Here is an 18,045-nt window from a genome sequence, read left to right as displayed (position 1 = left end):
CCGGAGAGCAAGTGAGCTTATTTCGTGGTGCTGCCTTCGTTGTCTGTCCGTCCGTCCGTCGTTAATTTTTCGTTTTAATAACTTCTCTATTACCGAAATCATTACGACACATGTGCTGATATTTGTCCTGTAATAAGCTGAGATAAAGTGCTACTAAGTTCATTAAAATTGTGAAATAGCATATTTTCACAGGGTTCAAATGTATTATGTGATTTTCCTCACTTACTAGAAAGTTCATAGAAATGATATTCGGTCTGTAGTATGCTGGTATAAACAGAGACTACGCTGAAATGAAGGGGTGCCAAGTTTGAATGAATTAAATTATATTGACAGACCTTCAAGGTCACAGGGGTCAAATATGTTAAATTTTAAACAACTTTTCCACAATGAAAAGGCACAGGGCGCTGATGTAAGGTCAGTAATATCCTGGGGTCAATTGCGACCAAATTTGTTCAAATCAATGTCCTTGACATACTTTTAGGGTGACAAGGGCCAAATGTATTACTATCATCTCCAACAATTGATATCTGGCATTATATTTGTATGGTAGCTTGGGAAATGGGCTTTGAGATTTGCAGAAAATGACTTAATGAACCGACAATAACTTAAGAGCAGGTGATTCGGGCCCCTTGGACCCCTTGTTTAAAATGATATCAGAAATAAGAATATAACTATCGCATGGTTATCAGATTGTATTCTTTGTCAATATGAATGCAATCTGGATGACTAAATAATCAAAAGCTACACAGAGTCTGTAAGCATGTGAATGTATGGCAGAGGAATGGATAGTATAAGATTCTCTTTTTAGAAAAAATAAGCTTAAGTGACATTTTAAACAAAATAACTATTTTTTAACAAAACTTTATCGTCTATAGATGAAAACACGTGATAATAAACAAAAATCTGCCTTTTGTTTTAAAATCACCGTCACGTTTTCCTAAAATATTGGAATTTTGTCATATCTCTGTTTACACAAGAAAGTCAACCTAATACAGATTGTACGGCCCACGTGATGAAATAGAGGAAACAATGTTTTGGTCCTTGTGTATACACTTGTGAGAGTTTGTATAAAAATCATTTACCACAAACACGGATTTTTGTAACTAAAAGCCATTGTCTATTTATTTATTTATTTATTTTATACTACAAGATGTCGGAATTGCATTGATACGGCAAATTTATATAAACATAAAAGAGATAAATATTTACAAATAATGTACCCGTAACACCAGGATCTGATTCAAGTTAATCATTCACGCCGCTCATAAACAATGAATGAGCTAACCAGAGCCTTTAAAATTCTCCATTTTAGAATTGAGCATCGTCAAATAGACCCAAGTTAACACAGGAGTTGTGTGTTTCATTGAAATTAAATTAATTATATACCAACAATTTAAGAAACTATTTTTTCCACATCCCTGATACAGTAGAACTAGTTTTGTGAAGTAAAAATGTGAATGTGTTATTCTAAAAACACGTCTTTTAGACTATTTACACTGAACAAATGGTGGCTTGTGACATTACCCTCACACCTGCGAAATTGCTCTTCCTCTTATGGAAATAATGGGTTCTTCTCAAATGGCACCCGAAACAAGCACTGAAAAGAAATTGCGGTTTAAATAAAATGTCTGATTACGAATACCTCTCTATTCTGCAGTTAATATTCTGGGTCCAGAAATCCCACAGATTTGGACTCCAATACCATAAATGTTTTCCATTGTATGAACATTTCGCAAGCCTACGATACTTATAGCATTTCGGTAACCAAACATAACCAACTAAAGCATGTGAAGGCCGCTGTCCAATATGTATTCTTCAAAATCTCACGTTTTCATGAAGACCTCCTAATACAAGAAACCAGAAGGCATTTTGAAACGAAGGGAGATAACTCCCGTTGTTCTATCGAGCGTTGTGAACGATAAGATCGTAACGCACCTTTGAAGTGATAAGACAAAGAAGAGTTGTCGTTGTCAATCTTATTAAAGTCACAGTCAACAGTTTCATCACTAGATTGAATGACAAATATGCTGGTTTGATATTAAAATAATATGTTAAAAATTGTGAATATATAAACGATGTAGCTAGCCGTCGCCACTTCGAAATTCGTTGGTGTCAAAATGAATTGACAGTTCTGCTTTCATTTTGAATTTTTCATTATTGAGAAACCCTATTGAAAAAGAACTTTTCAATTTCCATTCAAAACCGAGACATTCTTCAAAATGCACCGATTTCATTGGCTGATCATTATTAAAGTGAGTAGATATTGCCGATTACTGAGGGTCAGTACGGGGGAGGAGGTTCATTGTCCTCTGCAGACGGCTCCAAATCGTCGTCTTCATCAAAGTCCTGGATGAGCATTTCATACCGAGGGGGCGGGTCATATTTATCGGCGTCATATTGATTTACCGTTCTGTGAAGTTGACTGTGGTCCAGTGCCTCGATGTTAACGATCGTTTGTTGGATGACGTCATTAGATGCTGGTATACTGTCATGTCTGTGTTGATTGTCATACTCATCTAAAACATGAAAATAGTTTTGTTAAATTAATAATAAAAAAAAATCGACAAATTAAAAACGAATCCAGCATAAGCCCAATACGTTGATCAGGTAATTTTTTAGAAGTTGGAGATATTTTTCAAATTAAAATGTAAAGCGGGAAACGATATGGATGATTGAGAAACGGTACATATTTACATAATTGTGTCCTCCTTTTGTTGGAGACATTATATTGTCTTGATGACAAGTCAATGCGTGACATCAAATAGACACGGGTATGGAAATGAAAACTAACCTGCAGTGCGAAGGAAGAGGATTCCCCATGTACAGCTCCATAACCAGCCGACGAGGAATATAGGGGTGAGGAGAATTTGTAACAATCCTATCACAACGTTGGCTGTACAGCTAGCGCACACGTCCGAGCAATTCCGAACGTCATGACGATCACAGCAGCACAATGCAAATCCGGTAAGCATGGTTCCTGTAAAATCAAGCAGATGGTATACAAGCTGTAAGCTTGTTCTCTCATCTCAGTATGTGTATGTGTGATATTGTTGAATATGGAGAGAAAATAATGTTTGAACTAAATAGAAATTGTGATTACCTTCGGCTGTAAACTCGACGTGTAGGTAAAGTTTGTCAAGCAATAAGAAAACAGAGAGTATAATTTATTAGCTCACCTGGCCCGAAGGACCAACTGAACATATGATGTGGTGCGGCATCCGGCGTCTGGCGTCAACTTTTTTTCTTTAAACAACTTCTCAATAACCAATGGACCAAAATATTTTGACATTTGGGTAGTATGTTCCTAGTATGAAGCCAGACAAAGTTTGCAAACAGAAATGACCTTGGCTTTTATCCAAGGTCACATGGGTCAAATTTGTTAACACATATAAATGAAACGACTCCTCCTGAACTCAAATGTCTAGAGGGATGATATTTGACTGGTATGTTACTAGGACGAAGCCAAAGGCAAAGTTTGTTAAAAGAAATGGTCTTGACCTAAATTCAAGGTGATAGGGGTCTTTTTTATTTGATAGCCATGGTAACCATTCAAAATATGCATAAATTATGCAAATGTGATTATTTGTTTTCAAATTTGGCCATTTTTACCTTATATTTACAAGGTGATAGCTGCGGGCCAATTGGGACTCTTGTTTCTTCACATTGTATGCAGAATTTCTTTTTTTTCAATTAAATTTCGGTATCTTCGATTACCTCGGTTTATATTACTTACAGTTATGTCCTTTTGGTACCAACATTTCAACGTAATCTATTTCCAGTGAAAACACAGAAATCAATTTTTCAAGGGCAAGGTGTATCTTCCAGATAACACAAATCATAAGGTTTATGCAAACACAGAAATCAATTTTTTGGTATTTTAACAGGGTGCACGGTTAGTTCAATATGTTCGATTTCACACCAATATACGTATATCACACATGTTGTATGGATATGCTTTGATTTTACTATAATTTAATTATGATGTGATATGTACGTTCCAATAACTGGGGCTGTTTATAGGATATCGGGTTTGAAGAACGTAACCCTAGTCATTACTTAGCGTAAGGTATTACATACACCACTTCTACCTTGGTAAAATTAAACATCGTCTTCTCTAACCTGAGATGTTTTGTTCGTTACGGTTCAATGCATTTAACAAATATGTTTGTGTGTTATTTCACCATGACTGACGCCTGCAAGATTAAGCTGACATTTTTTGACATGTTATTTACAATGTTACATATCCTAGTATAGTATAGCTCTACTTGTTTAGCATGGTTAGGTTGAAAACATCTATTAATAGATTTTTCATATATAGATGATTTTTTTAAAAATGTAGATCAAAATAATTAAAGTACAATATTTCAGAATCATATCTAATTCAAACTAATTGGCGTATTTAATTCCCAAACACTTCTATACAAACTTCATCAGCTTGAATCAGTTGATGCGGCTGGAACCGCTCGACCGTATGTATTCCCGTCAGACTTTGCAACAGGTTTTGCTATTATGTGCATATTTCACAGATTTGTTGGAAATTGAATATGCGATTTAAGGATCAATTTTACTATCTTAGCAGAAAAGTAGTTTGTTATAGAGTAAACAGTAAATAAAATCAGCGTTTGAAGACAAATCTAAGATACTTTTTATCACAGACGATACTCAAACGTTGGCAGCCATTTGGTTGCGCCATTTTCAATTTATGACGTAATGTCATTGTACAATACGCACCAGGGTATATCACGCTAGTGGCATATATGCAAAATTATCATATTTATAGGCAAATCTAGTAGATAAAATTATCATACTTATAGGCAAATCTAGTAGATAAAATTATTTTGCACGTGATCTGTAAATGTATTTTCTATTTAATCTTGAATCAATACTGCTGACCTTAATCGACGCAGTTCACAACAACAATTTTACCTCACTTTGAGAGACACATGCAGTAACAGTAACCCAACTGACCATGACAGACACGTACTTACAACAGCTTGACATTAGACAAGGTTTTGTGACCTTCACCTTGAAATGTGAACAAGGAATATGGATAAAACTAACGTAGTATTGTATTGACAGAAGGGGATACAAATTGTCATGAGAGGACACACTCTTACCAAGACCAGGGAATGCAAAATTTGATACGCAGCAGACGATAGCCACAGGTTTTGGAAGGGCAGCCATCGCCATAGTATGTGTTGGGTTTGTATCTGCAGCGACGTGACCAGGTCGGCCGCCATGTCGAAGCGTCCTTTCATTATGAACACTTCCGGTCCTTGTCGATCCATCTGGTATCAAACTTCCGGCTGGCATATTCACAGTAGTGTCTTGTTCAAAATAAAAGTAACATACAACCAGGTGTACGGGTTTCTCTGAACGTGGCGTCTCGTGTGTGAGATCGATTCCATAACTATGCCATTATGCACACGACCTCATATTTTAAAAAATCCAAATTACATGTGTTTGTTGATAGGTAAGATTATTCTAAATTTGAATACACTTTACCAATTGTTGCACTGTTCTTCGAGGTCCATGGGTGTGTTTTTATTCCAACATGTGATCCAGGTCTAGTTTCTGTCGATGTTCTACATGCATATCCAATGACACCCACATCGATCTCAAATTGACCTTAGATGGGTCAGTTTTCGTACTGGTCAAACATTCAGTTTGATACAACAGTGAGGTTTTTAAATACTTAATAGTAATTGGCCTTGTTATGTGTTGTTTAACTCGGTAAAGATATTCCCTGTTCTAAAATCGTACACTACGCACATAATTGTATGTGTATACAGATGTGTGTAGTGTTTACCTATCAATATACCTGTTCGTGTGCAAAACATCTCTGACCATTTAAATCATTGAAGAAATAAGTACCACACAAATTTCTGTAAATTTTTTTTATAAAGTTCCTGTCTAGATTATGTAAAAAAATGTTAGTTTTCTTTTTTATTAATTACACATATTTAATTAAATGAATACATTTAATTATTCTACAATACATATTAAATAAGTACTTGTATACATGTGTATTTAGAAATGAATACATCGATATGTCGATCCGATGGCCTATTTCGTTAGAGTGGTAAGGTGTATAACAGAAAACGGTTTACTTCCCCTGGCAACTGGTAAACACTTCAAAACAAAACTTTAAACTTCATTGTGTATGTTTACGGGTTATTGGGTCTGAGGTTTATGGTTAACATTAATACCCCTGCAGGGTGTATGTGTCTTTACTTTAAGGATTGTTAGTCACAAGTCGGACAATATAAAGCTAAATATATTGTATAATCTATTTTATCAATATCAACCTTAACGAATAATTTCCAATTAATCTTCGTTCATATCTAATTATTTCAATTATCTTATGATTAAAGTTGACTTACTAATCTTAAATATCTTTTAATTGTTTCTCCATAATACGCATAAAAAGATAAGGAAAGTTCAATACGGTTTAGTGCCAAAGGAAGGCGGTGGTCATTCTTTTCGCAGATGTGTTACCTTCAAGTATGAATTGTCGAATGAATTTAGATAGGACACGAATCTGCAGCGAATATTACATACTAAATTTGACTATCAAAAGTAAAGAAACATGACAATGAAAAACTTTCTGTGGGAGACATTGCTGACAAAGCAAAATTCACGACCTCGAAAATGAGAATCACACCATAGAAGGGAGAGTAAATATTACTGCAAATTAATGCATTTTCGTGTGAACTTCATTTCGCGGTCAGTGTCTGTAAATCTTCCACACGAATTGGCTACTTTAAGGCAGATGTTTAAGTGTCATTAAAACAGCCTTGCTAATTGTATATATAAATATGATAATCACAAACCATACAGTGTGTCAAAACAGCGGATCCCCAGACGAATTTCACGCGATTAATGTATTTGTTGTGAATAAAACCCAGAAGTTTAAAAAAATCTGTATATGGGTAAGTACTTTTAGAACACGGTTAAAGTTCCTTACTGTCCTCAGATTTTCAAAAAATCCGACAACACATTTTTTTTCAGGTTCCACGAGGAGTGTATAAACTGTCCTCTTATCGTCTTTTCGTCTTTGTTTTCAACCTGCATGCTATAAAGAGTGACCCTTTCATTACCTGTCTTATTTAAATAAATAACAGTAGGATCGCATCAGAAAAGTCAGAATGACACTTATTGAAATTCAAACCACACGACTATGAGATGGTTGTTACTTTCAACACGTGTAATTTCTGTATTCATAGAATACGTCGTATGAAATATCCACGGCATTTGAGTCAAAAATGCGGAAAATTCACACTTAACTTTCTTGTATCGCCTGAAGTTACTATTCATGGGTATGTCAAATTTTCGTGGTAGAATTTAGAGTAGTAAACTCTACAATTAGGCGGTCATATGTTGAGTTCTCAGCGCTGGACCAAATTGGCCGAGTCAATTTTTTTTGTGTGAGTCAGGAAAAATCCAATGAGGTATAGATTTATAGTTTGACATGAGTCTCGGGACGAAAAAAAAAATCAGAAAATTTATATTTGGGTCTCTCTGTGTGTTGTTTTGCTATCACAGTCTGTTCCTTCTCGATGCATATATTTGCCCTTTTTTAAAAAAAAAAAAAAAAGGTCTACGGATCACAAGAACATTACTGAGACAGGTAGCAGTTTATAGATTAATCACAAAAACAATATACACACAAAGTAAAGTTTGTTTACAGTTGACATATTCAAAACAGAACAGCCTCGTTCTCTGTGCATGTTGGATTTCATTTCCGGCCAGTTTCGTTGCTATTATTAGAATCAACCAGCCACGCGACGTACATACGATACACGTCCGGTTTGACCACTGGTCCGACTGGAAACCCTATCTCGTCCAGTTTGGCCAATGCCCAAGATAAGTCTTGACCTTCCTGAAGCGCAGCAGCAAGGACCGTGATATAAACTGGAAGATAAGAAGTAACATTTCCGCCGTCAGTAGTGACCAGGAGAGACTGAATATGTTTTGGTCAGTAAGAGAGATCGGTATCAAATCAGATACACATTACCAGTTCATCTGCACACTTGTTTGGGAAATTAAGATAGTTAATGTATATATAACCGAGTTTTCCTTCAAGTTTTGCTTAGAAACAACACCAAAACATCTTGACTAATGCGTACCATTATAACAAAAATGGCGGTTCTATCAAACCATTACAGGTTTTTTCCTGACTAATCAGTATTACGATATCACTGTATGCTTGTTTCGGACAAATATATACTAGACCAACGTATGTTCCAGAATAATGAATGTATGCATGTTCCGGACAAACGTTTACATATTGTATGTACATGTATGTCTGTTCCGGATAACTTAATACATACTGTACACCTGTATACATGTACCTGTTCCGGACTAATCAGTACTCAGTAATATACGTTACCCGCACGTCTAGTGTCCGAACAGTGCACGATCACTGGTTCACTAGTCTTTCCGATCTCCAGAAGTCTGTCTTTGTACTCCGAAAACATTTCACTACTATATGGTCGATTCTCGTCTGAAAGAAATGATGTATTACTTAAAGGGATATTCTACAGAGGTAGGATGTCATTTATTATAATTTTTTTCATAGAATAAATAAATAGATCACTGAAGGATCTATTTATGCACATAAAGAAATTCAATTTACCATATGAACGAACATGTGATATTTACAACTGTAATTTGTAGAAATGCACTCGACCGTGATTGAGTGCGAAAGGACTGCGTTTTATCAGCCAAACAGCGTGAGATAGTTGTGTATGTTTTAAAATCGGCAACAATTACCATAAACGAGGCCGTGGAATAAAGACCTCACCAGAAATTGTATGTGGACATGAAACAGATTTTGTACGTAACCAATACTTAAAATCTATGATCCGGTTTGTCACTTGAGTTCAGAAAGTCTCATTTTATTTATTGATCATGGGTATTGACCTTAAGAAAGATGTTCAGATCCTAACAATAATTTTATCAGTAACTGGAAAATGTTCAAAGGGTACTTAACGGACAGAAATGTTCAAACTTGTGCAAAATATCTCTTTTGTCATGTTTATGGATTTCATCACTGTCTATCAAGAACACTGGTACGACACGTCTTGTACCACTAAACCAAAGGGAAGTGAGGGTATGTTTAGTGTTTACCACTGACACAGAGGATGGTGATGGTATGTTTAGTGTTTACCACTGACACAGAGAGAGGTGCTGGTATGTTTAGTGTTTACCACTTACACAGAGGGAGGTGATGGTATGTTAAGTGTATACCACTTACACAAAGGGAGGTGATGGTATGTTTAGTGTTTACCACTGACACAGAGGGAGGTGATGGTATGTTTAGTGTTTACCACTTACACAGCGGGAGGTGATGGTATGTTAAGTGTATACCACTTACACAGAGGGAGGTGATGGTATGTTAAGTGTATACCACTTACACAGAGGGAGGTGATGGTATGTTAAGTGTATACCACTGACACAGAGGAAGGTGATGGTATGTTAAGTGTATACCACTTACACAGAGGGAGGTGATGGTATGTTAAGTGTATACCACTTATACAGATTAAAGTGATGGTATGCTTAGTGTATACCACTTACACAGAGGGAGATGATGGTATGTTAAGTGTATACCACTTACACAGAGGGAGGTGATGGTATGTTAAGTGTTTACCACTAACACAGAAGGAGGTGATGGTATGTTAAGTGTATACCACTGACACAGAGGGAGGTGATGGTATGTTAAGTGTATACCACTAACACAGAGGGAGGTGATGGCATGTTAAGTGTTAACCACTCACACAGAGGGAGGTGATGGTATGGTTATTGTATACCACTTACCCAGAGGAAGGTGATGGTATGTTAAGTGTATACCATTAACACAGAGGGAGGTGATGGCAGTGTATACCACTTACACAGAGGGAGGTGATGGTATGTTAAGTGTTAACCACTCACACAGAGGGAGGTGATGGTATGGTTATTGTATACCACTTACCCAGAGGGAGGTGATGGTATGTTAAGTGTATACCATTAACACAGAGGGAGGTGATGGTATGTTCAGTGTATACCACTTACACAGAGGGAGGTGATGGTATGTTAAGTGTTAACCACTCACACAGAGGGAGGTGATGGTATGGTTATTGTATACCACTTACCCAGAGGGAGGTGATGGTATGTTAAGTGTATACCACTTACATAGAGGGAGGTGATGGTATGTTTAGTGTTTACCACTTACCCAGAGGGAGGTGATGGTATGTTAAGTGTATACCACTTACACAGAGGGAGGTGGTGGTATGTTTAGTGTTTACCACTTACACAGAGGGAGGTGATGGTATGTTAAGTGTATACCGCTTACAAAGAGGGAGGTGATGGTATGCTAAGTGTTTACCACTTACCCAGAGGGAGGTGATGGTATGCTAAGTGTTTACCACTTACCCAGAGGGAGGTGATGGTATGTTAAGTGTATACCACTTACCCAGAGGGAGGTGATGGTATGCTAACCCTGCCTTCTCTACCGCTTGTCGTTCGAGTCCTTCGTTGTATCCAACACCATCACCAAACTCCAGGGAATTCCTTTGTTCGTAATTCACAGGCGATGTAGCGGATATATAAGTTACCATTTTGTCAAGGTCTATCCGAGTGTGTGATAGCGTTTCCGGTGACTGGCGAGGTCCGATCGTAACATTTCCGTATGTTGGAGTTCCGTCAACAATGTTCAGCAGTGTGACGCTTTCTTGTGACGGTTGGTTATGGGTTAATATCCCTAAACGCAGGTTGACAATATGTTTGAAGCCGGTACTTGCAATAGCTGGGAGATGCGTGGAGTGTATTTGCCCTCCAACAAACCAGTTCCTGTAAATGAAATGCACCAACCAATAGTCTGACCATTCTACAGGGTTCGCTGTGGTTCTCGGAAACACTGGCGGTACAGGACTTCCGGTGATTTTTGACACGACGTGTGAAGTGTTATATGCCGTGAAGTCTAAACCAAGGGATGCTGTTGCTTTGTAAAAGACATCACTTGTAATTTTTGGACGGAAGCTAGGATCTAATCTTGTTTGGTTTGCTAAATACATCAAAGTAGCAAATGTGATAGTGTGGGCGCGATGGCAATGTAGCAGAATGGGTTTCGGCATTTCCGTGATGGCAATGGTCAGTTTCTCGACTGTACTTACTTTGTACCAGCCTTCTTCGGAATCTAAAATGGCTCGGAATTCCATATTAAGACCATTGGTTATTAATCTTGCCCCATCTGTCGTCAAGAATTTGTCCAAGCCCAACTCTCCAGGAGAATCGAACCGGAAAAGCGTAATTATACTTCTGAAACCGCCCTCGGACGCATACTTAATCTGTCTGTCCGTCATTCGTCCTGTCAAATACAGGTCGGGAGACATCTTTCGGATCCACCAAAGTTTCTGAAGAGAATTAGGATTAACCCGGTCCGGAAAAACATTATGGAAAAGAAACCGTTCCTGTATACCAGCTTCAGCGTTCGTGTAAATAGCGATACACACAAACACTATATTATAAAGAACAGACGCCATTTGGGAAAAGTTCGTTGTGACTTTGACGATAGCGACCTGGAGATAGGAGGCCTATCTTATCACCTTCCCGTAAGATATCGTCAGGGAACGCCAGGGAAAGGAATACTCGCAAAGAATTTGATGTGAACTTCTCTATCGGTACGCAGGATGTCGTTCGTTCAATTTGGTTTGTACTGTTCATATACATTTCCTTAATGTTATATTTTTCTGCTTTTCAAAAGTCGATTTCAAGATCAACGAGAATGTGTATTTTGAAGTTAAAGCGATACAAAGATAGATTCGTTTTTATCCCCAAAGCGCCCCACAGTTATAAATTGTAATGAAATACTTTATTTTTGGTAGTTTGTAGTTACCAGTGTTGCTTTGAACAAAGCACATATTAGTATTCATAAACATTTTTATCATTCTTGTCGACTGTCTTCTCAACGTCGCGGGAAGAAACCGACTTTTCCTTTTTTTCCCAAATTTTACAAATTTAAACTGTGACAAAAATGAAACTGAAGACGAATTTCGCTCGTTATCTTCATTTTCTGAAAACTCAGAATTAAGAAAAAATGGTTAAAATCCATCATTGGTACATGTATCAGCCATCGGTCTGATACACTGAATACACGTAACTCAGAAGTATTTAGTAGGTTACGGAAATATATTGGAGAGACATTGAAGTACCTGTCAAATGCTGTGATTTTATATGTTAATTGCTGGCAATTTTTCAATGAGTTATCTGTGATAATATTGTTCTACACCGTGTCTTGTATAATCCTGACGACGACGATGATGATGATGACGACGACGACGACGATGATGATGATGATCATGATGATGATGTATTGTATATGTACACACACATATGTAAATAATAATGATTAATTAAAGTTAAACTTGATAAATTGTTTTTTATTATACCACAAGAACGTAGTACTACAGTATAAATACACAAACAATAACAATAATACTTTTGTTTGTTAATCATGTTATAATGTTTACAAATGTCGGCTGGTAGTCATAGACAAGGCCGACCATAAAAGCCTAACATAACAGGTTACACCCACAACCGTATAATTTCAGCATTAAAACAAAGATCCTGTTCGTCTTTCTAGCTCATTTTGCTTTTGAACTTTCATACCTGTTGTCCCTCTCTCAAGAAATTCTCATTTTTTCCACTCTCTCTTTTATATTCATTTGCTTTCCGTTTTCCGTTCAACGTTTCGTACATAACACATTTATTAGATTCAGAAGTCGTTTCCAATTTAGTAAATTCTAAAAATTAATATACAGGGTTTTTATAATAAGTCTTGTAACGATTTAACGAAGTCGTGTCGCAATCGTCTTTCTACTGGGAAAAATTAAATATATGTACAGAGATTCAAATAAATATTTTAAAACAAAATCAAAGATATTCACTTAAAATGTATATATGAAATGCATTGAAAAGTCTTACTATTACATTGAAAAACGTTCGCTTGTTCAGGGGCGATAAACAACTGGTCCAATATTTTCTCACTCCACAAATTCCCGCCATTCAAATAATTAAAGTTATTCTTTATCGGCAAAGAAACTTTGAAGCCACCCCCGCCCACACCCATCCCCTCCCATTTTGCGGTGATAAAAAGTACCAATATATAGACAACACAACCAACTGGTGAACATAGTTAAGCTCCCCCTAACGGTAATAAAAGTAACAATATACATTGTATTGAGAACATGTCTACTGGCGGACAAAGTTTAGCCTCCCCCTTGCAGTGATAAAAGTTCAAATATACTGACAACACATTTAACAGGTTGACATATTAAAGATTCACCTAGCGGTGATAAAAAGTACAAATACATACACAACACAGCCAACTGGTAAACATATATAAGCTCCCCCTAGCGGTGATAAAAATACCAATATATTTACTCCCCAGCCAACTAGTGGACATACTTAAACTCCCCCTAGCGGTGATTAGAGTATAAATATATTGACAACCCAGCCAACCAGTGGATATACGTTAGCTCCCCCTAGCGGTGATTAAAGAACAAATATATTGAGAATACGCCAGCTTGTTGACATCGTTTAGTGTTTCCAAGAGACGATGTGCCTGAAATACATACAGTGTCTGTACGTTTGTGTTGCGATGTTTTGATGATGCTGTGAACATTCAAAAGACAGCCAACAGAATCGTTCCATGACAATGACGTCATCGTTCCTTGACAATGACGTCATACACTGAATGAAAATGTCACACTCTACTGAACTGAATTACACGAGAATCGAAAAGTTCTAAGATAAGCATTTTGTGCAATATTTGGCAGTTTTTGCATAGGAATGTATTTATTTTTAATTTTAAACCAAAAAGGTCTCATATTATGTCTTTCATGTTGGTGAATAAGGGGGAGGCGGTTCCATAGGAGCTGAGGGCTCCATCCTATTTTCAGAGTAGGGAGGAACTTGTGGAGGGGCTGGAGGGGGCATCTTTGGGTTAGGCTCAGGAGGAGGATATCCTCCCATGTGTGGCCCTGGCTGCGGCTGGTAGGGTTGAACGGGCGGTTGATATGGTTGAACGGGCGGTTGATAAGGCTGAGCCGGTGTTTGGTACGGCTGAGGCTGACTGTAGGGTGCTTGTTGACTCCCTGGTGGGTAACCGCCAGGTACTTGTTGGTAAGGGTACGTCTGATTAGGGGCAACACCTTGCTGTCCCGGCATTCCATATTGATTTCCATGGATTACCTGTTGCTGTGGGTTGACGGGATACGACGCTGTTTCGCCATGTGCTGGGTTGTCGTGGTAATATTCAGCTGAAATGAAAATAAGTACATATGTACTAAATAAAAGCATATAATTAAACTACATATGAAATTTGAGAGCGGTCCATTCAGTATTTCCCTTGAAATAGTCATAACAAACCAGAACTGTCGAAATTCAAGATGGCCGTTTGTCGGCCATTTTGTTTTTCTGATCAGTCAGGATGGAAACTAGGGACCAAGAGGAATTTACCGTACATATGAAATTTGAAAATGATTTCAATCAATATCTATAATAAGAAATCTCATTTGCTATCCAAAGCTAGCAAAGTAGATATTTTCTGATACTTACACGACATGCCTATCATCATGACGCCCCAAACACATGACCAGACCCAGCCAATGATGAGGGCTGTAAGAATAAGCTGAAGGAGCCCGATAAGAATACTAATGGTACAGCTCCCACACTGCTCCCCGCATCCCATATCCTCGTTCCGAGAGCAGCAACACACGGACACTCCCGCCACAATGGTTCCTGTATTGACGAAGGTAGCACTTGATTGGTTAAAATAGTTGTACTCGGACTGTCTGTACTTGTTACTATACTCGCTAAACTTGATATGTTCTTACTTAAAAATGCCTCTTTACCAAAGGCTGCTTTTACAATCTAATTGAGTTCTGAAACATTCCTAAAAAAACAAGCTGAAAGGTGTACGTAAACTAGCGTACATGTAACACGTAAACCATTCAAAACCTAAAATAGATTCTCAAAGAGAGGCTGCAACTGTCTTATCAATAGATTTCGGTTTTTGAATGTATAGGGGATAAACATAAAAACAGTAATTAAAGTCTCCACATGGGTTGCCGAATCTTCATTCAGCTGTTTTGCTGTAAAAGGTTCGTAATCAAGAGATCTGGTAGGATTTCTCACACGGATATGAAGTATGTTTGAATTACGTAAATCTCATACTTAAAAGCATTGGTCATGTATTATTTCTGTCTTACTGATAATTGATTTAAATGCATTCAGAGAAGAAGAGTTCCTCATAGAAAAATCTATGGCATATCACTTTTTTGTTGTTGATGAGAAAAAGAATTTCGCATGCGTAAGAGATACACTGAAGTTCTAGTGATTGGAAACCACGTGACACTTAAAAGATTTATGTTCAGATTAAATGTCACATCTTAAATAATCAACGATTTAATTGTTTCATTACTTATCTAATGGTCACTAACGAAACAAGATAGAAAAAATATGGTGAAAGTTTTAATATAAAGTAATTTCCTTTTTCGGTTAGAAAAAAAAGATGATGGCAATTGATGTCTCGATCAAGGTACCTTTGGCGTCAAGAGCGGAGAGCTTATCACTGTGCTATCGTAACGTTTCTCATAATGAAGTGAAAATTTAGAAATCTTATTACTATGTAGTTTTCTCCAACTATTTAACATATTGTGTGTTAGTATTTGTGTGGAATGCAAAACATGTGTCAAGAAAAACAAAGTTGACAATGATGTGGTCAGTATATTAATGAATAATTATGATAAAATGGCAAAAATTCAAATATCTCCATATCATCAAGCCCTGCACCACTACACTAAAAATCACCCAAATAATATACATTACACAAGCGTCGTCTTTTACAGGGGAAACAAAGTATCTATTCATTCGTATTTATTCTGTAAGTGTAGGTTAAATGTCGTCCGACAGATAACCTGTATTACACTGTAAAGTGACGTATGCAGTATGTGTTTCACATTTTCTATGAATTATGTATAATCGTTACAAAAACCCATCACACGTTCAATGATGAAGTTCAGCCGTAAATAAAGGGAGGTCACTCTAACTATATTACCCATTTGTTACAGGAAGTAAGTGTTGTTTATCAATATGGTGAACTTCTTGTTTCTTAAGACCTGTTTTCTGCCTGGCGTTTGTTAGGGTATTCCATAAGGGAACACATTTTACAATGCAGGGTCAATAATAGGTAATTTAAGCGAATGGAAGCTGGTTAAACAGTGCCCAGAGAAGATCAGTGTCTATTTACAGTACCAGTAACCATATGTGAATGAATGAGTGGTACACAGGGCGTTGGTGTTTTTAACGATTTTCTACGTATCTAAAAATAAATATCATATTTACCTAGTTATATCGTTATAGACATGTATTTGTCAAATCTTACATACCCAATCCAGGAAATATGAAATTCAGCACACAGCATAGTGTCGCCAGAGGCATGGGCAGGGCAGGAATGTACATCCTTTTGTTCTTACCCCGGGCCCGGAGGGTCCCATCACCACTACCGACACCCATGTATCCCGAGGGGTCGGGTTACTCTGTTTGAAAACACCACATCTGACACGACGTGCTTGGTATGGCGGTCGTTTGTACGTGTGAGAATGAGAAAGCGTGTTTACCGTAGCATCATGCGATAAGTATGTTAGTGTGCTTATGTGTACAGGGCCTGGCTCTACATAAACATATATGTGTGTATATATACACACACCACAAACTGTTACCCGGGGCGTACCTGCCAATTCATCTTTACAGCTACAAGATAAATTCGTATAGTTTATATAATAATACATTGTCATTACATGACATGAACTTTTCTTAGACTTGCACATGCCCGTTTCCTTTCCAATGGTAATATATACTAGATACAAATGGGTTGATGGGTTGGGAATGAATGCCAAAAGCCTATGATGAATGGCGATACTACGTTAGAATGATGAGCATGGGCGATTCAACATTAAAGTAAAATTGTAATATATTTACTGTTAAAGAATAGATTTCTTTATTCTAGTTTGTATTTTACATCAAGAGAGTTCATTCAAATCATTGTACGCGTACATCGAACTACTGCCATACAAAATTTATGACATTTTAATATTCATATTTAAAACTTGTTTGTGACGTCGTTCATGTGATGTTCTTTTTTGTATTTTACATGCTTTTTTGTGACTGTTATACAGTATCTATGTTACCTATGACTGTGTTTTTAGGTGACTTTCTCGTTGGTCAGTCAGTAATCAGATTGTTTAAATATCGCTTAAAACACGGCAGTTAAAATCCATGAATTGAAAAAGGTGGGATTTGGATTGGAATTTTCTGATCCATTATCGGAGGATACGGCGAAAACTTTTCACAGAAGTAAACTAAGCAGACCAAAAGCTTACACTGTTCACTTCCTCATATCAATGTTATTCACCACATATATCACAGTTTAAGGTAACAACACTGGTATTTCTGGGTATTTTGTCATCTTGGGTCTGTTATATGTGACAATAACGTTGATTTGGCGGGCCTTGATATATACCTTACTCTTACGTATATTGTACAGTTTTCGGTTTATCCCCGGAACAGATCTCTAAAAATAACACGTTATTATTGTCTGTTATTTGAATTTTATGTCAGACAGTTAATATACATTATAGTTATTTTCAGAAAGTGAGTTTATTGTTATAAATGCAAAGTAGTGGCTTCGTTTTAATGCAAGAGCGGAATTTATCCCAGTTGTTATGTGGTTTGTTCCGTAGTGATGCACCTTGTCACATGGATGGAGGGTCGATTTAAGCTATTTTGAATTCATTGGATTAGCTTATGTCAAGGATTTGTTTCAGAAACATTTCGTTGCTGTTTGACCAAAACTCCAGACACTAGTCATAGTGCATGGTAGTGAGTTGTTATACTAGCGATCGACGGCCTGTCATTGTCGAATTCATATCTTACCCCGGTCCCTGATGATTGGTATGGTAACTACCCCGGTCTCTGATGTTTGGTATGGTAACTACCCCGGTC

The 18,045-nt window shown here is 37.2% G+C and overlaps 3 protein-coding genes across 3 annotated transcripts; all 3 read right to left on the bottom strand.

Annotated features, from left to right (window-relative positions):
• Positions 1-2,280: 2,280 nt before the first annotated feature.
• Positions 2,281-5,313, bottom strand: LOC132545015 (uncharacterized). Its single transcript, XM_060208680.1, has 3 exons — positions 5,118-5,313; positions 2,792-2,977; positions 2,281-2,516 (listed from the first exon to the last, which is right to left on the bottom strand). The coding sequence occupies exons 1-3, from the start codon at positions 5,311-5,313 to the stop codon at positions 2,281-2,283; spliced, it is 618 nt and encodes a 205-aa protein (XP_060064663.1).
• A 2,425-nt stretch (positions 5,314-7,738) lies between these two features.
• On the bottom strand, positions 7,739-11,522 carry LOC132545043 (uncharacterized). The gene is made up of 3 exons (XM_060208712.1): positions 10,454-11,522; positions 8,393-8,506; positions 7,739-7,914 (listed from the first exon to the last, which is right to left on the bottom strand). The coding sequence occupies exons 1-3, from the start codon at positions 11,520-11,522 to the stop codon at positions 7,739-7,741; spliced, it is 1,359 nt and encodes a 452-aa protein (XP_060064695.1).
• An 876-nt stretch (positions 11,523-12,398) lies between these two features.
• Positions 12,399-16,627, bottom strand: LOC132545020 (WW domain-binding protein 11-like). The gene is made up of 3 exons (XM_060208685.1): positions 16,431-16,627; positions 14,599-14,781; positions 12,399-14,300 (listed from the first exon to the last, which is right to left on the bottom strand). Exons 1-3 carry the CDS (start codon positions 16,555-16,557, stop codon positions 13,879-13,881), a joined length of 732 nt encoding a protein of 243 aa, XP_060064668.1. The 5' UTR covers positions 16,558-16,627; the 3' UTR covers positions 12,399-13,878.
• Between the last annotated feature and the right edge of the window lie 1,418 nt (positions 16,628-18,045).

Source organism: Ylistrum balloti, unplaced genomic scaffold (assembly GCF_031769215.1).
Source record: "Ylistrum balloti isolate Yb309-2 unplaced genomic scaffold, AGI_CSIRO_Ybal_v1 Utg369820, whole genome shotgun sequence".
Classification (NCBI taxonomy): domain Eukaryota; kingdom Metazoa; phylum Mollusca; class Bivalvia; order Pectinida; family Pectinidae; genus Ylistrum; species Ylistrum balloti.
This window is presented reverse-complemented; position numbering and strand designations above follow the sequence as displayed.